This window comes from Natrix helvetica (assembly GCF_964273705.1).
Source record: "Natrix helvetica genome assembly, chromosome: 2".
NCBI classification, from domain to species: domain Eukaryota; kingdom Metazoa; phylum Chordata; class Lepidosauria; order Squamata; family Natricidae; genus Natrix; species Natrix helvetica.
The window spans coordinates 41,744,610-41,769,706 of record NC_138552.1 but is presented as its reverse complement, the minus strand read 5'-3'; the positions used below and the strand labels follow the sequence as shown (position 1 = coordinate 41,769,706).

General features: G+C 33.6%; 1 protein-coding gene across 9 annotated transcripts in view; it reads left to right on the top strand.

Moving 5' to 3' along the window:
* MEF2C (myocyte enhancer factor 2C) overlaps positions 1-25,097 on the top strand; it is a 173,197-nt gene that overhangs the window by 68,155 nt on the left and 79,945 nt on the right. For 7 of the 9 annotated variants that reach the window (XM_081942908.1, XM_081942909.1, XM_081942906.1 and 4 more), the window contains one exon: positions 11,683-11,876. In XM_081942908.1, the coding sequence (XP_081799034.1) occupies positions 11,823-11,876 (54 nt within the window). In that variant the 5' untranslated portion in view covers positions 11,683-11,822. Of the gene's footprint in view, positions 1-8,093; positions 8,266-9,652; positions 9,800-11,682; positions 11,877-25,097 lie in introns of those variants that run through there. The other 2 variants (XM_081942904.1, XM_081942905.1) reach the window with 2 other exon arrangements.

Sequence of the window (25,097 nt, the reverse complement as noted above, 5' to 3'; positions counted from 1 at the left end):
CACGATGAGTTCGGCTTGATCCCTGGCAGATACAAGAACATCATCAAAATAGGGCACTACCCCTGGATCCGCATCCGCTCCATCAGGTTCTGAAAAATGCCTGGGGCTACACTAACTCCAAACTGCAGTCTCATACACTTGAAAGCTCCCCGGTGAGTTACGATGGTCTGGGCCATGGCAGTGGCCTCGCCGCCAGAAGCTGTTGGTAGGCTTGTGCCAAGTCCACCTTGGCAAACACATTTCCCCGCTCCAGGGAGTGGAGCAGGTGCTGCACCACTGGTGCAGGGTAAGGGTTCACTTGCAACCCTCTATTGATGGTGCATTTAAAGTCTCCACAGATCCTAATGCTGCCATCCTGTTTGATGGGTATCACTATGGGCATCTCCCAGGGAGAATGATCCACTGCCTCTAATACCCCTTGTGCAATTAGCTTGTCTAATTCGAGGTCTACTTTGGGTCGTAGGGCAAATGGCATTCTCCTAGGCTTAAGGCGGATTGGTGCCACCTGGGGGTCCAAATTAAATGAAATGGGTGTCCCCGTATATTTACCGAGCCGGTCGTCAAAGACGGCTGCAAACTTGCTGGCCAGCGTGGCAAAACAGTCAGGAACCACGGAGTGGATTCCGGAAACGTTGAGCCCCAACACGGAGAACCAGTCCAGCCCTAGGAGGCTGGGCAGCTGGCCGCCGACGATGATGAGGGGAAGAGGCCCCTGGAAATTGTGGCTGGCACAAATATAAATTTTGAGTACTAAATCCTAAGGACACCTGCATTACAAGCAAATTGTAGAAATGTTGCTTCAAAGCTTCATACTGGATATGTGTGAAAACATTTTTAAAATAGAATTTAAGGATACATTTTATTATGTTTTTTCCACCCCTCTGGGGGTTTGTTTCTCACGTAGTTCTCATTTCACAGAATCACAGAAGGAAGGGGTAATTTAGTCAATTAAATCCAATCCTCAGCTCAGAGAATAAATCCAAATTAAAGCATGTTCAGTGGAGTGCCATCCAGCTTCTGCCCGCACTCATTCAGCAAAGTGGATTCTATTCCTTCCAAAGATAATTGGTCAAACTGCACCATTTTTACACCATTTTTCTTTCAGTACTATTCAACAAAAGAAAAATCCTGTAGAATTACCAAGTTTATCAGGTGGTCAAAAGAAATATATAAGTAGTTCTTGCTTACAGCAATGTTTGAAGTTATAACAGCACTGAAAAAAGAAATTTACAGCCAGTCACTTACAGCCACTGAAGCATTCTCACTGTCATGTGATTGTGATTCGGGCACTTTCCAAATTGTTCAAAAACAATTAAAATGAAGAAATGAAGAAAAGGACATAAAAAAAACCAAAAGATAAAAATTCTAATGTAGTTAAGGATTTGTCCATTCCATTGTGTTTTTATATAGAGTCATTGTACTGAAGGGATCTTAAAAATCATAAATAAGAACTTTTGACTTGCTGTCCTTTTTCTCACACAGCATTTAGCATCTTTCATATGATGTATGTTGTAGCTTAATGAAACTAATTTCAAGAAAACTTACCTGATATGTGAATAAGGCTGTTTTGAAGGTAAATATCTCTTATCATGAATCTTCATAATAGTGTTCAACTGCACTTACCAGATAAACTTAATTGGTATTAAAGAAATAGAACGAAGTAAAGAAAGATATATACAAATGAGAAGATTCATCATTTTATTTGATTTGAAGACCATTGAGTTGTGCATCTTAATTGGGGCCAGTTGGGATCATTTAATAATTGCTGTCAGAATATCAGATTTAATTCTCTTTATGCAAGTACTACAGTGGGATGGAGTTAAGCAAATTGTCATTTAAGGTTCCAAATGAACAAAGCTTTAATTAGGTTGATTAGCCTTCTATAGGACAAAAGAAGGAACTCTAAAAGTGATATCTATTATGAGTCTTGCATTACCAGTATCAAATGCTTTTATACAGTGTATGTATGCATTTGCATGATGCTTATTTTATTAATACATTTCTATGCTACCCATCAACAGCAGTTTTCACGAGTCCCCTGTAATAAAAAAGAACCATGCACAAAGTTAATATTATGTGGCAATCGTGTCTGTACTTTCCTCAGAATATGTACTTCTGAATAGATAGGCTTGCATAACAAAAAAGGTAGCAAACAGTAGCTGAGGTATTAGGTTGTTCTCTCCCCCACCCCCAGTGTATTGGGTTATTTGAGTTCATCTCTATTTTTTTTCTTTTATTTTACTTTTGAGATGTAAGCTATCCAGAGTCATTTGGGAATTGGATGGCCTGTGATTCCAATAAATAAATGTTCCAGTTAATTATGTAAAATAGCATGTTTTTCTCGGTGTATCCTAATAGAACATCATTCTTGCCAGACAGGAGAGCTTTCTGGTTCTTGTTTGGCTTATATGCAAGAATCAAACATGCATAATCCACAAGATATTAAAACATAGCATTTTGAATTTGTGTTCTTGATTATTCTACCTACCGGTAATTAATTTTTGCTTGTTGTAAGCAACTGTCTATACTAAACATTTCTGAGAATCAACCTCTTCAGCATACTCTATTTTCCTATTAAATAAGATTGGGACCGATTGAAATAGGAAAAAGATCAATCCAACAATCCATTGTAACCTAAAGATTCTACTTAAAATATTGTACCTGTGCTTAAAGTTCAAAGCTAATCTATGTGTTTTAATGTGTAATCTTAGCTGCTTTTGTGTCAAAGGTTCAAGTTGCCTGCACAAGAATAGTTTTCATCCTTTTTATCACACTTTACTGCTTTTAAGAACGATTTTTGTCAGGGATCGCTGTGTATACTAATAGGCTAGAAAAAAATTTCTGGGAAAATGTAATGTAATTGAAGGCCGCCGAAAGATTAGCTAATGTATCTTCCAATTGATTTTGTTATTTTCCCCCCTAGTGTACTCCATCTGACAATAATAAAATGAAAAATATTGACAGTAATCTCTGAAGTGAAAAAAGGAAGGATATCTTCCATTGGGACAAAGGTTTTTAACCAAGCAAATATTTGGTTATGAAAACTAAGTACCAACTTAAAAATTTAAGTGATAATAATATGTATATGTAAATTAACTATATATTTGTAGTTTTGTGTAATAATGAAATGCACTTTCCTAAAGAGATCCGTTCTGTTCCTACCGTTGACAGCTTCTGCAGTATCTAGATACCTACCATTCCTTTGCACACCAACTCATATGGCTACCTGTGCTTTGTAGTTCATTATAGAAATATCTTGAATAGATATTTAATCTAAGTATGGTCCTGACCAACTAGATATAAGAGCAGCAGTGTGGTACCTTTTTAATAATTTGTGTGTTGGTGTTTAATTATGCCACATGACCACAGAGACGTCTTTAGAAAGTGCTGGCTCTTTGGCTTTGAAACAGAGATGAGCATCATCCCCTAGAGTCGGGAATAACTAGCACATATGTGCGAGGGGAACCTTTACCTTTACTTTACCTGTTGGTGTTATTTTCAAATCTCTACCAAATTTTGAAGTGGAACTAAAATTCAGTTGCTGAATGCCTGTAGTATAGGTAACATTTCCTAAATCAGCATTGGGGTTCTGTTATTTCAGGGTGTGTTGACAGCCATATTTCTAATGGTTTTCAACCAGGGGCATCTCTGAGGGATCTAGAGTATTTTAAGGGCACCACAGGGAAAAATATCTAGTAGGGGCATAGTGTGTGATGAAAAGCAAAGTGTATAATATTGCAAATACTATTGTTGATGCCAGGAAACATATCAGTTATTATGTTGTGTCTTTTTCCCAATAATGGAATATGGACTGGGAGGCCCACAGGAGAATACCAAGGTCAGAAAGGGGATAACAATTGAAAAATGGTTGGACAACATTGTTGTAGAACAAAAATACATTTTATTTCATTTAAATTTGTATTTGCATTCAATTAAAATTAAATATAATTGACATTATGATCAAACCATGTGTATAATTTTTGATTTTTTTTGGGGGGGGGGGAACGGGTTGCATTGAGTTCAGAATTGCAAAGATTGGAAAATCTTGGTGTTTGCTTATTTCTTGTAAACATTTCATTACCAAACTAGATAACATCATCAGGGAAACAAGAGAATGGGGTTTACTGGTCATATGTGCGTGACAGTTTGCCCCACTTGTCTTTGATTAGGATTGTAATTAGTGTGCTTGTTTCTGATGGGCCTACTGAACTTGCTTGGCTGTAATATTTTATCCAGGGTTGTTCTATCTATTTTGTTGGTTCTTGCTGTGTTAATTTGTGGAAGTTAATCCTAAAGCAGTATGTGCCATGGACTGTTTGCTTCCTCCTTTGGCTTTTGTTGCTTTTTAAATACCGGTAATTTGTATATCTGGCTTTTGTTTCTGAAACTACTGCAAAGACTTTGAGGGATTATGTGAAATCACCTTCAGATTAGTTGAAAAGGATTAGATGGCGAATGAACCTATGACAGAAACCTATGACATGTAAAATCTTGAAAGAAAAGTTGGATCAACTCTTGATTATTTTCAATTTACAGCATCAATGACAGGTTTTACTGCCTACGTTTAAAACATGGAAATGTCAGGGGGAATCATGGATATCAACTTTCAAATGATGAGCCAAGGAAGTTATAGTTTTTTAACGAATAACATTTTGAGCATAATACCAGTGGCCAGATTATCTGAGGGACCACCTGTATCAGAACTATTATGTCTGGTATGAGAGCCTTTGCTTGTCCCATCTGCAAAAAGAGTTCCATCTGATGGCACCTAAAAGGTACTTCTTTTGTGCTGTGGCTTTTGCCTTCTAGAACCTTATCCCTCCCATAGTAAGATTACTACGAATCATCATGGCTTTCCAAAAAATCTTTAAAGTATGTTCTTTTTCCAGTAAAATGGAACAAGAACGAGAATCATCAGGTTAAATTATTAAAAGAATAATCTTTTCCTTATAATTTCCTCCTGATTTATCTACTTAGAGAGTTGATAAATCAGTGCAATTGAGCATATTGCTAAAAGTTGCCTTCTTGTGAGGCAGGCCACCAAATTATGAAATATGCCTGTTGTGAAATAGAAAAGTTTTCGGCTATGAATGCAATAGAATCTGCCTATTTGATCAGGTTTGTCACTTTACCATGACTGTCACTTTCCTATAAAATGCTATATTTATTTCTTTTTATCTACTGAACACTTATGAGGAATTATAACATATTCTTTACTTATTTAGTATGATTCTTGAGTGAAGTGTCATTAAAATCATTAAAAGCTGACAGAAAAAATAGAAACACAGAGCCAAGCTCCCCCCTTCCCCAAATTTTGGGAGAGACATTAAAAGTAAATTGTGACAATATATCATTTAATAATATTCAGTGGTATAGAACAGAGTAAAGCAGAATAAAAGAGACAGACTGTGGTACTATTAGCAAAAAGACCTTAATAAAAATAACGGATGTTTCATCTGTAAAGATTTGACTTTGTAATTATAATTGAATGGAAAAGTGTTATCTTTAATACATAAATGGTAAAAAGAAAATAAATAATAATAGTAAATCTGAACATAGCACACATTTTTAGAAGCACATTTCATGGTCATTTAATTACGGTAGTTATCCAATGCTTTGAATATTAAGAGACCAAATTAAATGAACTGTTATCCAATACTTCTAAGGGGTATCCATTTAAGAAAGATTGTTTTAATGTTTCTAGACTTTTGTTCATTGCTGATCAAATTATGCAGTTCCTAGGCTAAGCTATATACTCTTGTAAAACATCCATGGCAAACTTTCTGTTGTAAGCAAATGTTATCTTAAAATGAATTCTAAAATGAAATCTTTCCCCATATTTTAATGTGGCTGTCTAGCCGTATCATGGAAATATGTAAATGTAGGTTGTGTTCAGGTTTTGCACTGAAATGTTTGGGACAGATGTTGGAATCTTGTAAAGATCCAGAGCTTCTTTCTTTTTCTTAATAGTGAATCTCTGCTCAAATTATATTTCTCCTTATAGTGAGCATGCTGTCTCTGTGTTGTAGTGCAGCGGTAATGACATCTAGTGTATAACTGTATAATGAAGTGGTTTTATTTTTTTAATAAAAACATAAAAATATTTTTTATAAAGAAAGCTGAAAATTAAGAAAGTAATATAAAGAATAAGGAAAGAAGAAAAGATAGGAAAAAAGGACGACAAAGTCATCCATTCAGAAAACAAAGTAGAAAGAAAGAAACAGAAAAAAGTATAAAGAACTAGCTTCCAATTTTCTTTAAATCGTAATATAAATTTATCTCTTACTCTGGTTATATCATGAGTTTCATCTTTTCTAAGATATATTTTGAATTATTGAGATCATAAGTCATAAATTAATCTTTTTCTGTTCCACACAAGAAGTCTAGAAAGGATTTCCAGTGAAGCATACATTTTCTCTAATCAAAGATGTTAATTTGGCCACTTTGCAAGTTCCATCATCTTTATCATTCTTTTTCCATTGTAGGCAATGTTGGCTCTTTCCACCTCTGTGCATATAATAATCTTGCTGTACTTACCATATATAAAAACAAAATTCCCTGACTCTTTCCTAATTGTTTTTAAATCATTGCCCAGAGAAAAGCCTCTTAAGGCGTATTAAACTTTAAAATCTTTTGTATCATTTGAATTGAAAACTTTATGATTATATATATATATATACACACACACACACTAAGCATGATAGAAGTTCCTTATTGTTTACATTTCCAATATAATTTTGAAGTGATCTTATGCATCCGAGACAGTTTCTGCAGCGACACACGGTACTCAATACATCATTTTATTTAAAAAAAAAATCTTTAAGATTGTGACAAGGTGTAAATTCCAGACTTTTTCAACTACATATTCCTCCACTATTCTATGTGAATATTATAACCATAGTGTATGAAGAGGTATTTTTAGAGAGCCATATTTAGGTTTAAACTATATGTGAAGTATGCAAGGGAAAATTAATTTGATGATGGCTTTATGCATTGGTGTGAACATTCATCGACTCAGTGTTTTCTCCAACAGAAGCACACCAGACTTGTCTATAAAGCACTTACTCTTTGTGCCATGTTTAGAGAATAAAACTAGAGTCATTATCATTTAAGGCTAATAATCAGCAGAAAAACTTACGGCTTTGGCAACTCTGCCTCTCTCAACCTGATTTATCTTACAAGGAATTGATTTATTGACTTAGTAAAGATTATGTCCTATTGAATTGGGCTTGGGCTATCCAATTTCTTCTTACGGGAAATGTAGATGCGTGTTACAATGTAAATGAATGCCATCTCAATCTTTATATTAACCTTGGAGCATCCTTATCTCACTCTGTTTTACAGCCAGAGCTTTACATGTTGAAATTGATGGTTCCTGCTGCAATTCATAGCCACATAAAGCGAAATCTCAGTACTGTAAACCTTCTTCCGAAGAATGTTAGCTAAACTTGCCAATGTTTGTTACATCATATTGCAATTCCTATTTTCATATGCATGAAACATTATCTTCTGGCGTCAGTGCACATGTAGGTTTTTGTTGTGGAGGTTGTTTTTTGCATGTCTAAAAAAAAACAGTAGAAAAAAGACTCTATGTTTATCTTTTAAAACATCTTTCATTAAATCTCTATCCATGCAAAGTTAGAGGCAGCTTTGATATATGCAGTTAAATCAAAACAGGGCATGGCATAGGAAACAGCAATGACTATATCTAATGTAATGTAGAGATAGATTTTTTTAAAAAAAAAAAAGCTTACATCATAACCAAACACATTGACTTTTCTTTCTTAGTTGTTTCCTTATTTATGAATTAAACGTTTAGATTCCTCCATTTTGATTTTCCTTCTTGCCCTTTGGGTTATATGTTCAAAGGGTCCCCCGTCTGAAGTATTGCAGCAGAACAGATTCAAAAATGTCTGTTCAGAGAAGGAAGTGAAGAGTTTTGGTTCCCATTTTGTACTTCTGGAACAGTTTAAGGAAGGAAGCACCTTTACACCTTTTATTGTTCGTGGTTGCTGACATCATCTCCTTCCCTGACCACTCAGTGTGTGTTTCCTGCCATTCTGTCAAGACGCTGCTGTGATACTGAGTGGGAGATGGACAGAATGTGTAAGAGAGCAGGCAGAGAAGAGACTGCAGTGTGTGGATTTGTCCACTGGAACTCAGATTCTTCTTCCCTCAGCTGTCTCTGCTTTTGCCAAATTGTAAAGCGAACAGAAGCCCGCCAAAATGAAGTTCCTCATTTTAGCAAACAATCTGATTTTTTTTGTAAGTGTTTGGGTTTCTGAAAGGGGGAAAATGCTGAAGGCAGTAATTTTGAAGACTGTAACATCAACATTTTTAATGCATTTGTTTACATATAATGCTGTCATTGTTTTAGAAGGTTTCTTTAATGTAGACCTATTTGGATAGGATTTCTAGAATAATTTAATTCATACTTTTGGGTGGTGAACATTCTTTAGAGCAGCCTAGAGCTTGTGCTATTGTTAACTTTTTTTTTTTTTTGAGAAATGCATGGTAGGTTTTCATAGGCAACTTTTAGTAGTTAACTACTGAAAGTTGATCTTGTAGAAGTTTCACAAGCAGGTAGTCAACATACTTTTAGATACTTGGCAATATTAGAGGGTAGATGGTTCATAAATTGACTATGCTTTTAAATTTATTCCACAATATATTTATTAAGTTTTTTTACCATATAATTTAGCTGTATGGGTTTGAATCATTCATATGTATATAGTTCATGCATGCATATGAGAGTATTTATAGAGGTATTTTTCTGCTATCTTCAGGCGGGGAGGGGGGTGTAATTCAGCTGAAAAAAACCCTAAAACCCTACAAAGCACTTTTTAGCAAAAGCTATTCCTAATCTGTTGTTTATAATTGATAGTTGTATCTCTGAATCATGTGTATGTTTCTAAGTGCCTGCGTATGTGCACATATGTATGTATGAATTAGTGAGTGTTTACAGATAGAAACAGTGAACATACTGTTAAGCTTCTTGATCCTCCACATTCCTGTATCTGAGAAGCAGCAATGTAATAAATGGCATCAATGTTTCCTTTTTAAATTGCAAGGGTTATTCTCTCTCCTCCCTCCCCCCTCCACCATTACCACCAACTTGTCAACAAATTGTTGCTGCAAACAGGCACAATGATTCAAATTCATCTTTTAAATTACAGTGATACAAATGTGGTCTTCTGTCAGTCTCCTTAGTAGGTTTGTTTGCTGGTTCCAAGAGGTATTTGTGAAACTATTTTTAGAATATTTTATATAGTTGCTGAATGTTTAACGTTCCTGACACCGGACTGTTTCTATTTTTCTTTTTCTTTCTGAAAGCTCGATATGAAATGTGGAACTGATAGCTGTGTGGGAGGGGCTAACCATGCTGCTGTTTTACCCTAGCTCTGCTCACAAGATCCTGCAGACAAGAGTGTCAGCATTCAGTGATTTCCCGTTCTCCCCCTATTCCTCCCTCCACCACCACCTCCCGCCCAAGATTTTTCTCATGCAGGCTTCAGACTCTGGATGTGTAAAGCAACTCTCATCCTGGCTAACTGTCACCACTTCTTTAATCTGCCCACTCTGACCTTCCACCCTCAACAGAATAAGAGCTTAGGCAGACATAGGGCCGTAAGCCAATAGTGCCTCTGGCTCCACGTGAGTGAATGAAAGGAAAGGAAATTGTCCCATATGTTTTTGCTGTGGATTAGTCTATGGGTTGTGTATGTGGTGGAGAAAGCCTGTTAAACTTCTTTGGGTTCATCTCGTACATGAAAATTACCTGGCTTTTTTAAAATCAGAGGTAAGAATCACTATTTGGTATGGATGGGAAGTGGGGGCAGGAGAAAGGCTAAGGGGATGCTCCCAAGAAAAAGTACAGTCAAAAACAAATAAACATGTATTGGCAGTAACTGCCATTAACTCTAAGGGGCTATGACATGTTCAAATGTATATGATATGCAATACAGTTTAAGAGAGGTTGTTTGACTTTTACTCTATTTCTGGATTATTATGAACAGATCAAGTTGCATCAGTTAAAATTGTAGAACTGTACAAATGGAACTGTTTCACCGACACATAGCCTGATTTGAATTGTTATGAAAACATCAATTCTGCAGTTTTTAACGCTATAAAGTAATAGTATCCGCAATTATAGTATGAAAGCATTATAAAATATAATGCTGATCTGCAGTATAACAGTATACATTTCTAACTATGAGTAAGCCTAGTGATTTATTCTCTGAAAAGTATATTGCATCTTCAGAGTGTATAGAATGTGGAATTTGTGTGAAAGTAACACATGTTCCCTTCAATTTCTGTTAAAAAGACAAATATCTTTCCACTAAGAAAAAAAGGAGAAAGGAGGACATCAAAATGAGAATCAGTTCTATTGCATGAATAACAGTACATTGATAAATCATTGCTTCTTATTTTTACATAATTGTTCAGGTTGGCTGTAAGAAAAACCAATATCCAATTAACCAGAAAAAACTTAGTCTGCACATTTATATGCTTTTAATTAATAAATAATTTTGTATATAAAATAATCACCCTGCAATCCTACATGCTCACTCACCTAAAAAAAATCTGACTAATAGGAATAGGATTTTACTATGATATACAGTATATGAATATGGAAAAGCTGATTTCTCCAACTAATGTTAAAATCTTTTCATGACATTTGCAGCCAACTTTTAGGATTGCAAAAAGCTACTGAGAAATTTCTGTCTTTAGGTTTTATGTAATTTGCATTATATTTTTATAATTCCATTGGTTTTTAATTCACAAATACATCTTTTATTTTTAGTTTATGTTTTGCAGTGGGTTGGATTAATATTGTGGCTTCTAGCATTTTTGTGGAGGACTTTAAGAAGAGCTGCCATGTGTTTGTGGATTTTTGGTGCAATTATGACTTTTTACAATGTGGTTTTTGTTTGTTTGCAGTGTATAAAATTTGCTACATGGAATATATCAACAACTGTTCTATTTATTGTGTTTCCTGTAGATGGAGATATATACAAATGTATTTAGGAAATATATACATAGTAAACTATGATAGAAGGATGAATACTTTTTTCTTTTGAAATCTTTTTAAATGCAAGATAATTTTAAAAGATTTAAGAATCAGCTGACATTGCCCATATATCAAATAAAACCTTAATAAAATAATAGTCCAGCCTATTTGCATAATAAGAAGCATTATTATCTCTTCTGTTTTCATTCAAAAGTGAATTAGCTTGATTACTTAGCTTGCATAGGTATGGAAGGCTTCATTAACTCTCTGATTCAGGTAATTTTTCATATTTCTGACGATGTATTACAGAACAGAAAAATGTTCATCGATGAAATGGAGAGCATTTACTTTAATTGTTATAGTGATGCCTTAAAAGGATTCTCCAACACTTACACTTTGAATCTTGTCTTGTATGCATGAATGTTCTAAATAATTGTCTGTAGAACTAGAGTGCCAAAGGTATTTAAGAAAAACCTTGACAACCCATCTGTCAGTAATTAATAATGATAATGCCGAACCATTCTTGACTTCATTTCTAATGTAGTTGCTTATTTAGCAGTTCTACATGCTAAATGCATTCAGGCTACTTGATAAAATACCACAACTAATCAAGTTCTATTGAGAATTTGTCTGAGTAACTTAACTATTCACTTCTTTTGTGTACTTGGCAGGAACGGATGCAGGGGTCTGTGAATTGAATTGTGTAAGTGCTGAAGAAGGAGTCTTGGTTTGAGGAAACAGGAAAGAGGAAGGAAAGAGAAGAAGAAAATACAGAAGTGTAGGAACGAACGAAAGAAGAAAAACGGGGACTATGGGGAGAAAAAAGATTCAGATCACAAGGATAATGGATGAACGTAATAGGCAGGTAAGTTGAAATTTAAAAAATCAGTATCATCAGATCTTATAAAGGCTATAATTGTCACATCTGCACTGAATCAATGGGACATAATAATGGATCATAATATGTGTTTCATGTGTAGAGTTTTCAATTTCTACTGAACTATTAACATACACACATATTTGTAAAGAAAATTATTCCTGGAATTCCTTATCTCATGAAATGATTGATACTTAATGCAATATTTTTATTAAAATAAAACATACTTCATTTTATCATCCATATAACTGCTTAGTATCTTAATTTGAATTAATCCAATGATCAAGATAATTCAAAATCTGCCAACCAGAAGAATAACAGATGTGACTCCATGCATCTTCAAATATGTTATGGATGCATGCTACATCTTGGGTTTAGATTAGGTTTTGAAAATGGAAACATGTTCTATTTAACTCATTTTAATTGATTATGCAGATCCAGAGGCTTATGGGTAATTGTTTCTTTCTATTCGAGCCACAGACAGAATTTCTAAGTATTATTATTACTCCTTTTTTCCTGCTAGAGCGGTAATAAGTCTTAATCTCATTTTACCCCTTGGAGATCCCTGTGCTGTCTTTAGATTCCAATGCAACCAGGGTATCTGTAACTAGCAAGCAGCTTTTTGCCTGTATCCCTCTTGCTGATCAGTTGCATGCCTCTTATAAATATGATGCAACGTAGGAATAATTTATAGTTCTAATTTTCAAGTGAGTCTTGTGTAAAATTTGAAAACACTGCAATTACAAGCATAACTTGACCTCTTCATGGCAGAAAATCAAGTTTCAAGTAAAGGCAACTGTGATAATACTTGATAGATTCATTCAAAGTCTTCCCTCTAGATTACTTATTGTTCTGGGAAAAATTAAAAAGCATTAATTTTGTCAGTAGCAAAGTCTCATATCTGTTTTAATTGTTTATTGTTTGGAATTTAAATTGAAATATAAAATAGAGGCTAGCAGCGTTAAGGATGTAGACATTGGTAAATTTTATCGTATTCTTTTTCTTTCAAGTTCTATCAAAATAAATTTAAAAGTGGAGAAAATTTAAATGTCTACTTATTTTTTTAAGGGAATAAAGTTTGTTCATACATCAGATCTTTTCTTTTAAGCAGACATGGCAAAATTTTCAGATGATATATTTTTAAGAATAGTGTTTTCTGCTTTTATTGAAAAACTTCTGTATATTCAAAATACAGATGTTATTTAATCAATAAATATTTGAATAAAATATTATTAAAAAATCAGAATGTCACATTTAATAAATATCAATGACCACAGGATCCAGCCACAGCTAACTTGTGCCGATTTCAAGACAGATTTAAGCCACTGGATTTTAAGTTAGTTAAATTTAAAAGACCTTAACATTGACTCAATTATGCAAAATGTTCTGGAGGGATAAAGGCCATTATATTTAATCATATTAGTTATTTTTCTATCATTTCATTGGAAATGGTCTCTCTTGTCTTATTCTTTGTTAAAATGCTTGCACAATACTTTTGGCACAATTGATAGAGATGAATTCTGTTGTTGAACTTGTTTTTGAAAATGCTTAGACTTTTAATACTCCATTGTAAGTTTCAAGAGCAGGCAAAACTTTTATGTCGTATTAGTTTTGCTATTTCTTAGGAAACAAAATTAAATGTTGTTTCATAATTATTATAATAGTGAACTGATGAAATCAAGAATTGGAAGAAGTTAAATTATATGACTAAATTATAAGTTTTTATTAGAGATTCTATGAATCTGACTATATTTTCTAGAGGGAACTACAGAATAATGTGTAAAGCAGAGCTGGAGTCTTCAACAGATTCAGTAGAAATCTTTGTTTTTCCAGTGGAGAATTTCTGCTGGAGCCAAGGAGCCATCTTTTAACAAAGGCAAATCTGAATCCAACCTATCATTTTTGTAAGATGTAAGAATGCATATGAAACTCCATATACACTATGTAGCTCTTTCAAAAATATTAGGAAAACAATTTTACAATAGTGTAGAACCCAGATGAAATTTGGAAATTTAGGTTAGTCATGGCTATTTTTTTTCTTTCTGATTTCAATGGGATTTTTAAGAACTTTCCTTTGATAACTTTCTTTAATTGCATAGTTTTTTATTTAATAGATGAGTGTTAAAGATTTTTCACATGCTTATATTGGAGACTTGCTTAGTATGTAAGGGATAAAATTATCATTTTGTTTTCAATAATTCTAATTCGCATAAGAAAATATACATAGGACATGATTGTTTCAAAATTAGGATTAGTTCTGTGGGAAATATAGATGCCTTAATTTTTTTTTCTAAAAAAAATTTGGTTGAATGCATCTATAATATTATTAGATTGACGTTAGTAGACAAAAATTCAGAATGTGTTCATTCCCTTTTTGGCTCTGTTTGCTAACCTAGAAAAGTATATACTTCATAATAAAATACCAATTGAGCAGTTAGGTGTTTCTGCTTTAGTCCATCAAAGCACAAATGCATAACATCACAAGGCAGTATTTCCTCAACACATTAAAATCTTTCAAAGTATTTTTAAACACCTACAATTTTGATCATCCATAATTTAACCTCCTCCATTCAATATTTTAATACTTTTTCTTTTCTTAAGTTACGCATGTTACATTTGGTTTGACTAGTTTTTAAATAGAATCTGAGATTCTCAAGATTTCCAGGGTATTTCAAGAATCATGTGCTCACTGAAGTTTTTTTTGTCATGCTAAAATAAATTATAAAGTTTTGAGAGTTATTAGTTATAGCAGCCAGTGCAAAAGCAGTTGTAGAGCTGGTGTAGAGAATAATTCCAAGGAAGAGATGTAAAAATAAAAATGAATTAATCCCCAACTTCATGCCGCGTTTAAAGACTTTCCTGCAAAATGAGTTTCCTTTATGAGCGTCCAAATTCCTTTTTGCAAAATTTCTTATCATTTAATATTGTAATACAATTGTATTTGCCATTTCCCATTACAAAATTGAGTAAATAATAACACTCATTAATTATTAGTACAACTAAATACATTATGAAATGCAGTAAGGTTTACTTTCAACAGTTTAGAAACTTGTTCTTCCAGCATTATCACTGAAAGTAGAAATGTAAGAAATTAATATGTTAAAGTGACAAAATCAATGGGTTTCATAATCCTGTTGTTAGGGTCAAATGCACTCTAAGAAAGCCATACTGGTAGTAAGTCATTCTTTTAAAAGATAATGCCATACAAAAATAAAAATAAGTTAAAGGAAAAAGTGAAAAACATGGTTTCTAGAATTCTTAATAGTAGCTCTTGATCAAGTGACTTGAGAAGAAGGATGACGAATAGGGTTAAACTGGTAGAGTGAACAAAATTGGGAAGTGGTGTCCAAATACAGTACATAGAAAACTGGGTAATTTTTTTAACATTTTTTCTTTTCCATCTTGATCTTTCTTTTGCCAGCTTTTTCACCTATAATAATTTTTTTCTATTCTGCTCTGTTTTAGAAAATCAATGTGCTGATGAATAGAGAGAATAGCAATCTGTTTACATGATTTATTTTCAATATTTTGTTGGAAAGAAATATATGAGCTTTGATTATTTCAACTAACAAAATATGTCCATGTAATGTAATGTATGTACTAACATTATGTTATAGCAAGTAATGAAATAGATAAAAGAATCTTGTGTTTGTGTGTGTGTAGGTATACACACACAAACACACGATTCTTTTATTTATTTATTTATAGTGTGTGTAGGCATACACATTATAACATTGTAGTTGTGCAAGCACAAAAGAGTAGTATCAGTTCTGAATTATTAGTTAGAAAAAAGGATCTCAATTTTTTTTTGCCATAACTCCGTTACACTTTCAATGCACAACAATAATGTTTCAAAAGTAAGCAGGGCAGATCAAGTATTTTATGTAAAACCTTTTACTGCTTTGATACTCGACCACTGAATTCACTGCTAGTGTTGCACCTTTATCCTTCCTTCCTTCCTTCCTTCCTTCCTTCCTTCCTTCCTTCCTTCCTTCCTTCCTTCTTTCTTTGGGCTGCTCAAAATATCAAGCCTAAAAATTTTGTTCTGCCACCTGAATATGTCTGGCTGTCTATTCGTGGACCAGAGATTGGCACTGTAGCACCCATGGGTAGCACCCACGATACCACTAGATGGCATACATTGTCTGTATATGTTTGGGTGGGTATTTGCGTTTGTAAAAAACACACATTTAAAATGGCCAAAATTCCATCGAAAGAGCCAAATTCCACAAGATCTCTTTCTGATTTTTTAATTCAAATTATTTCATTCTTCCATCTTCAATGTTGTAAGACATGCAGCAACTTCCACCTTTCTGAAAAGATTCTGAAAAGATTACTAATTATTTTGGAGAGTAAAAAAAAACCCTGCCAGTCAGTCTTCCCCCTCTCTCTCTCTCTCTCTCTCGTGTGTACAGATATAGATACAATGAGCAACACATAAATGCTGTCAAAAGATAAATAAATCTTAGCATTTGGAACTACAAGTGGGCATTATGTGATCAGAGCTTAGTCTTAATATAAATTTATATTTACTTTCCTCACCTCCCTTGATATTGCTGCATTATGAAGTGAAGGAATGAGGGTCAGTCACTTTTGCTGAAATCTCGAGTCTTTTTTGAAAAATCAAGACCCTGCTGCTTAAGAGCTCTCTTTCTGGATAAGAAATGTTGAGAGAACATTTTCCACATAAAGTCAAAATTTTCTTTAAAAATTATCAAGCTAATTGCATATCAGTTTAAAAATATGCTGTTAAAATAATGCTATGTTTGATGGATTTAAAGGAAGTATAATAACCTTGCCTGACCTAGATTTGCAGCTGCTTTGGAATACCTTTGTGTATTAACCTCAGAATCATAAGCTCTTTAGCATTTCAGAACTAACAGATTTATTTGGTTTTGAACTACAATATATTAAAATGTATTATTATAAATAAAAATGGTGGCGATCATAGTGGTGATGATAATGATGATGATGCAATGAAATAGTGAGAAATAGCATTACATGGAATGTTTTAATCTTTATCACTTTATGGTATGGATATGGTTAGCAGACATTCTGATCATGTAAGAATAAGATTAGAATAGATTTTTAAATGCTTCTCTAAGTTAAAAGGGAAGAGACACCTTTGTGTACATGCATAAGCATAAGGATTGATATATAATACATACATACATACATACATACATACATACATACATACATATATATAGAGCAATTCATACTTGTAATGGTTTAGGACTGTTTGGAACATGGAATTGTGAAAGATTAATGAAAAGATTTATGAATTGATTCCAGTACCTCTGAAACATGACAGTAGAAAGTCAGAGAATAAAAAAAAAAAAAAAAAAAGCTTCAAACATATGTGGAACAGAGGTAGGTTGCTGCCTGTTTGGCCCGGATCAGCCGAACTGGTGGTAGTGGCGGCGAGAGGCTCCACCCAGCTGCCTGGTCACTTCTGCACATGCGCAGAAACAGCGAGCGTGAGTGTGCCCAAACTGGGAGTAAAAAGATTAGCAACCCACCTCTGGTGTGGAACACATCTAAACAAAAATATTATCTATATTTTGATCCAGATATAGGGTGCCGTATATTTTAAAAAAATGTTTTCCCCAAGCATGTCTCATAATACAATGAAACACTCACCCCCAGAAACCACATTCTAAAAGTCAGGCATGTTATTGGAACGGGAAGAATATTGAAAGAGATTAGCAACTACAAGAAGTGGTAGGTAAAGAAAGGTATAAAATCACCTTTTTGCCAGATGATTCTTCTTGGAACCTAAACATATGCAAATATCATATTTTAATACATTAAAAAAGGCAAGGGCCCATGCATTGATCCAAATGATTACAGTGCTTTGATGGCACAGAGCAAATTTCTCTGGGATAGATATAGACAAGTTACTGCAGTTTCATTTTAGCTCCAGTGAAGTAATAAAACCTGAATGAATCATGACAGGCTTGCTCTATGAATTTTACTGAGGTTTGGATGTCCTATGATACTGGCAGCGGCAGCACTGCTGAGGTGTCATATAGGATGTCTGCTTCTAGAGGTATCTTTAGAGCCAGGGCAGAAAATTCTCTCATATTCCCTTGCTCAGCATTCTACAAGAAAAATACAGCCAGAAATAGTGTTAATCAGCTGGTTCCCGACACACTCTTCCCTAAATGATAAAACAATATCAGGCCTGTGGCTGACTTAATTAATCATATCCCATTAGCCACAGTGAGGGAGATTAAAAACAAAGGGTTTCTCAATGTGTCTTTGTTTGGATTCTCTCCCTTTCTCAACTGTACAGAATTGAGTTCATAAGTTTGATTAATTTGCAGCAGTCATTTTAGCTTCAATGTCAGTGGCTAACAAATTCAACATCTGTCAGGCTCATCCAGGAAATGGAGGAGGAACCATACTTGTTGCTCTTTTTGTCTGCTTTTGCTTTTAAAAAAGAAATCCCTCCCATTGTAGACAACAAGGTAATGTTAGAACTAAAAGAGAACCTGATTTCCCCCCCTTAAGTTTGTGAATAAATTCATTGGATCGACCCTCCTGATCAAGCCTTGTTGTGGTTTCTGATTCGTCCTGTTTTGTTGTTAGTCAGAATTTTGAAGTCAGTAATCAGTTTTATTTATTTATGACCTAAAGGCTGTAATATTTTTTTTAAGTCAGTGTAAAAAAATTATCTGAAGGGCCAGAATGAATGATGTTCAGTTGCTTATCTAAAATTTTAATTTCCCTCCATTTGGGAGCAGGTACTCCAATTCATTCTACAATTCCTGTGATCCCTCCCTCCCCCCAGTTAACCAATATCTGTTTCCAATATTATATGCATTACCGGTATTTCAAAATAGAAACATCAATTTTTCTGTTAATTCTAGTTGTGTAGTGAAACGCGAGGTTGTGAAATCAAATTAAAAGGAAAACAAAGTATTTATAATGACAAAAACCAAAACAATCCTCTGGATTTTATTTATTATACTTAGAAAATATATAATTCTTGAAATTTTATTATAGGACTGAATGCTAAATACTACACTGCAATGGTGCATACATTAGCTGCTGTGTTTGATTAATTTTCTTCATATAATGAACACAATGTTTTTAACAACATTAAAAAGATTTTCATTATTTTAAATACAAGAATCTAGAAATCTGGGCAATGCCACTTTTAAAACGTGAAATAATCTGCCTTCAAAAAATGGAGATGCAATCTAAAATCTAAAATGCAATCTAAAATTAAATGATTATTTTCTCTTACCAGTGGTTGATTGGTATCATAATTTCAAACAAATTTGAGCTGATTAATAAATTTGGTATATATGCTTTTGGTTTTAATAATAAACATGTACACTTACATCATTAGAAATTAAAATTGTAAAATCTCATAAGTGCAATATCTTGCAAGTTAAATAGAAGACTGTAAAACAAGATGTAGCATATGGCTTTCCAGATGTGGCTGGGATACAACTTCTAAGGACCCACCCAGCATGCCAGTAAGTGAAGGATTCTGAAAGTAATAGTTAAATAACATGAAATTATCAAGCAGCTTACACCAGCACATTTGCTTATTCACACACATGCAGAAAGTCAGAAGGCTTTGTATACAGATACAACAATTTCATTTTTTTTCACTGTTGGTTACTGTCACAAATTATGCTGTCTATATTCTTAGATATGAAAATTCATAAAAGTAAAATATAATGCAAGTTTCCATATTTTATAAAAAAAACATGCTTTTTGTCTTCATACTTGAAAAATATGTTATTCAATAGTTGACTGTGCTTAAATAAGTAAGATAAGAATTGTAATTCTCCCCCTCAAACAGAATTTTTAAGAAAAAAAATCTTAATAGTAGTATTCCATTGCACACTTGAGATGGAAATATTTTAAAATATATGATCTTATAGTTATGATTCTAGTATTTCTTCGTTCATGCCAATTTTCAAACAACAACGATATCTCAAGATAAATATATGGAAAATTTAAGATATGCTTATTAAGAAAAGAAAAAAACCAAGACTTTTCATTGTTAGAAATTTGCATATCTTTATTTATGCCTAGTGAAGCCAAATTCCGAAAGCCCTCCTTGAGGTACAGAAATTTTGTTTGTTGAAAAAGGGGGTACTAATTGATACCAGTATCCAGGGGCTCCGTGGATCAGGAATCTTTGACTGATAAACTGTATTGAAGCATAATTTTAGAATGAATTATTTATATAGATTACATTGCTCTTCATTCTCAGTACAAACGAGAATGTAAACAGCAAACCATGTCAATGAGTTGTCAAAGACTAGAACAAGCAAGCCAAAGAAACAATTATGTCTGTCTTTTAAGGATTCATTTGGAAGGCCCTCAGGGAATAAGAACTGGAGGTGGGAAGCAAAACTAAAGTCATTGTGTGGAGGAAGAAGTTGCACTCTTCCTGTTTTGACAGGAAATGGAGACAAATGTGCTTCCTGACCATTTGCTCGGTAGGGAATGAAATATTCTCTGACCTTTACCTCATGAACATTTTAGCTTTGTTTTAACTAGTAAACATGTTTTCAACCCAAACATGTATTTATATTTGCCAAAGTATCTTAGCATTTTGTGGCTAAAGTGTAGTCTCATTGTTTATTACAATGCATCAGACAAATTCTTCTGCACTATCGTGTAACATTCAGCAAGATATAGTTTGTTGCAGAAAGAAAGTTTTCTCATATGATTCTCAAAAATATCCACAATGTTTACTTTAGGGATAAAAAAATATAGTGCAGAGAGTGAAACAGAATGAGACATAATCAAGGATATTCCTGTCATGCAGTAAAGTCCAGAACTGCCATTCTGAGGAAGCCCATCTATCCAATTTGCAAAGAAATAAAATTGTTTTCAGATGTATTCAAGAAAGGGGATGCTAAATATTGATAAGTCATAAAGTCAGTTAAAATGCCAATTTATATAGAGATGTTCTTTTGTTTGCTATTCTTTAAAAAGAAATTTGCTTACAAAATATCCAGTCCTATATAGATCTCTTCTTCATTACTAGACTTCTATTGTTGTAGGAGGGGAGAGGGGGGTGTTGTTTCATGGTAGTCCAGGAAGCTGTTCTCTCTTTTATTCTGTTTCCCAATCCTCAACACAGTTCAATAGCATATTTAGATTTAAGTACATTCAATCCCACTGAAGTTAGTGATACTCAATCATTTTAATACTTCAAATCTATTTTTTGGCTTGCTTCAGAATGGATGGGGGTAGTTCACATTAGAGCCACAATTTGAAAGCATCTGTATTGCAGCTCCTTTTTAGCCAGTTGTGGAACAGCATGCTTTGTCAAGGACAATGGTTTCCCTTTTCAGTTTCTCTCAGTCCTGTCTTGTCCCTGTAAATTATACTGAAGGATTATAAGGAACATAGCAGGAGGGTGATGAACTGTCCTTTGCTGCTCCTTTTAAAGGTCCTTTCATTGAGTGGGTCCTATCTGGTCATGATACAAAAGAAGATTTGTCAGGGGAAAACCCTACAATGATGCTTCAACTTATCACTGCCACTGAGTATAATCATAAAGTTGGATGCAAGAGAATCTTTGTTCAAACATGATTTGAAACCCTCAAATAGTAAAGAAAAGAGAGAAAAGGAGATTTAGCTTGAAGAGTTTTACAACAAAAAAACTGTTGACAGTTTTGTATAGAAGCTGATTGTATCTTAGATCAGTGGTCCCAACCTTTTGGGCACCAAGGACCAGTTCTGTGAAGAGAGGTTTTTCTGTGGACCTCAGGGGGCATGGTTTTGTGTGCTGCCTTCATCCAGTGGATGGAGCTTTGCTTGTTTGTATAGCCCAGTTTCTGGCATGCCGTGGTCGGGTGCTGGTCCATGAACCAGTGGCCTGCTTTAGATACTTTTCTAGAAAAGATATGCAGAAGTACTAACAATTCTGGTCTGGAGAATTGAAAGAATATAAGAACCATAAAGAGTTTTGAGAGGATATTTTATTTTTGATAGACATAATGTTGGATCCAGATGGTTATGACTAAAATCAGATTAACTTCAGTAGGAGCAACAAACTCAGTTTTATTGAAGATTGTCAAAAATATTACAATTTTTAAAATGTCATGTATAATTAGCATTAAACATGTTGATTATTTCTACATGGTGTATTTGTATTTTTTGTATTTCAATTTCTATATGCAGTGGAATAATGGAATACTAAGCAATATGGGGCTTTCTAGATGTGTTAACATTAAATAATTATTGAGAATAATTTTGGTTAGGGTTTCTATAAAATACCAGGATAAAGAAAATTAAATAATAGCTCCAGTTTGTATGGTGAAATGAAAGGGTCACAGCAAGTCTCTTCTTTCTTTCTATCAGTGGTAGATACCAACACTGTTATTATAGGAGGGTCATAATTATTTTGCCAGTTTACTAAATTTTTAAAAGAGAGACAGAAATATCCTAAGGAGGGAGAAGACGAGGGACAACAGGCATAAAAGCAACATAGTTCTGTATCATAATTTAGCACCACAAAAGTGGATGACGTAGTAAGTGGATTTGTGGCTTTTACCTTCCACCTGTAATTTTTGCTCCTACACTGAGCCATTTACAGCTAGGAGTGGCACAGAATTTCGGCTATAATTTTAGTTAAACATAAACAATGGCTAAGTGCCATTCCTTTTTTGGTACCACAAATTGATGGGATGACTTCTAGGTGGAAGAAGTCAATTTTGTCATGTTCTACAAAGTTCTGTTATATGTCTGAGAATCAGATCAGAAAACAGTAAAGGCTTCTTCATTACAAATAAACATTTTAGTTTGTCCATTTTCAATAGTTATACAAGATGGGTCATTTTGTGTCTCCATATTTATATTGTAGAAAGACTCGCTTATTGTTTGAACCTACATTAGCATATAGTGATTTTCACCAATGTGGCCTCAGGCTAAGCTGAAAAGATGGAAGTTGCTCATATAATAGATAGAGATTAAATTGGCTCAGTAGTTCCAAATGTAAAGTTATAGTGCCTCTTTACAGATAGTAGACATGCTGAACAGTGGATTGTGTACTGCATTGGCTAGATTTCAACAAACAGGTGGTAGCATCTGATTCTTGTCCTTTTCCCCCACCAATTCATTCATTTCTCTGAGATGAAAGAGAAGGTACGTGAACAATAAGTGAGAAGATACACATTATGTTCAAGGATTATGAACACGATTATGTTTTAATAGTGAAAATCCTATTAGAGTTGGGTTGTTTTAGTACAAATCAATCTTGCTAATCATCATCAGAGCATGAATAAGTCCAATGAGGTCCCATCTCCTCATTCTTGTTAAGACAATAAAAATATAATTTAAAACTACTTTATATAGAAAAAAACAGTTAGATATAGATGTCTCAAAAGCAAATTAAGCATTATCTCAAAATGGGTGGAGAAATATTAAAGCATAGTAAAGCAAATTTGGAGAACCATTAACCTGAATTTCAGGCTTATAGTGAATAAGTACAAATAAAAATATTAAAACAGTGTTATTACAAATAAAATATTAGAAAACTTTAAAAAGTTTTGATAAAATGTTCTCTGTTTAGCAGCAGCCAATGAAAATCTTGCTAATTTCCATAGCAATGTCTCCTTGTCTAAATTCATTAAATATTCAATTTTATATGATTCAGGCTAAAATGATTTTCTTACAGATGATTTCCATGTGCTTATGTGGAAGTAGGTCAGTACAATAAATAATGGTAACATCTTCTATAATTTCCTTAGAGCAAGGGAAGAAGTATATATTATATGAAGCATTGAAAAATTGACTTTCTCGAGTTACTGATGCCATTTTCTGGAATCTGAAGTGCCTCTCAGAGGGAGGACACTGCAACATACTTCAGATAATATTCATATTCGCTTTTAGTGCATGCCAATGGATAATTTTATTTTGTAATTTAAATAATTTAAATTTAAGAATTTCAGCACCCTGTTTTTGAATAAGAGATTATTATATGGATTATTTGAATTTAAAAAGAATTTTGGAGAAAAATGAAAGATACACATGTGATGGAATAAAAATGTAAAGCATCTAGTATAAGAATGAGTGGAAAAATTCACTAGCTCCAGAAGGCACTGCTTTACAAGTCAAAAATCAAGTAATGAGAGGAGTTTTGCAATTATTCCAGTTTTAATTAGGTATATATCAGCTCCTGCATAGAGAGAGGGAACAGGAGCACCTTAAAGTAAACCTAAGTTAGTTCCAAGGATTTTTTTTAAAGAGTTCCATGTCATTAAATTGATAGTGAATAAGGTGGCATAAATTAGTCTTCTATGACAAATTAACTAAAAAGTTACCCAGTGCTTATTTATCTATGATTTTATATAATGTCCATTTTGATAGGACACTGTTTAAAAAAGAAAAGAAGCACAGTGAAACCAGGAGTAGTCAGCATAAAAAGTTGTTTGCTAGATAGCTATATTAAACATCCAGAATTTTGGAAATGTTCCAAAACATTTTTATGCATTCATTCGGGTTGATAACTATAATAACTATAAAATATGTATCAATATGCTCATCAATAGTCATAAGTCATAAGCAACACAGTTCCAAATTTTGGAATCACTGAAAATAATGGACTATGAACTATTTGCTGTTTGGCTATGTATGTTTTGGATAAGCATCTATAATCTGTTTACCAAAAAGAAAAAAAAATATTAATTGCAGAAACAAATGTGTAAAAACCCATTTTCATTCCAGAAACATTTTTCTGTAACAGAGTTAAGCGTTTAGTGCCATTGAAGTCTTTTGAGTGCAACTCTCATCCATTCTAGTTTAGCACAGCTAATGCCAAAAGACCATAGCAGTTGTTGTTTACTATTCATGGAACAAATCCTAATGTGAGGATTCAGTCCCAGGACATCTGATATCAAGGACAATGAGAAAGGTTATCATTTCAGCATTTCCTCTAAGCATCAATATGCTTATATGGAATTAGATAAACGTTTTTATTATTAAGACTTATTTATGGAGCTAAATATTTCAGACAAATATGGTAGAAAATGGTACTGCTAGAGCTAGGAAGATATTTCAGGGTTTTCATGCCTGTAGATAAATTCAATTATTTAAAAGTTTATTAATGAGGACAAATTCACATATCTTCAGATTCAAGGTGACTTGAACTGAGACAAGAGACTGATTTTAATTAATTAGTTGAATGATTAATTTAGCATACTAGAGAGACCAATGTATTATTTAAAA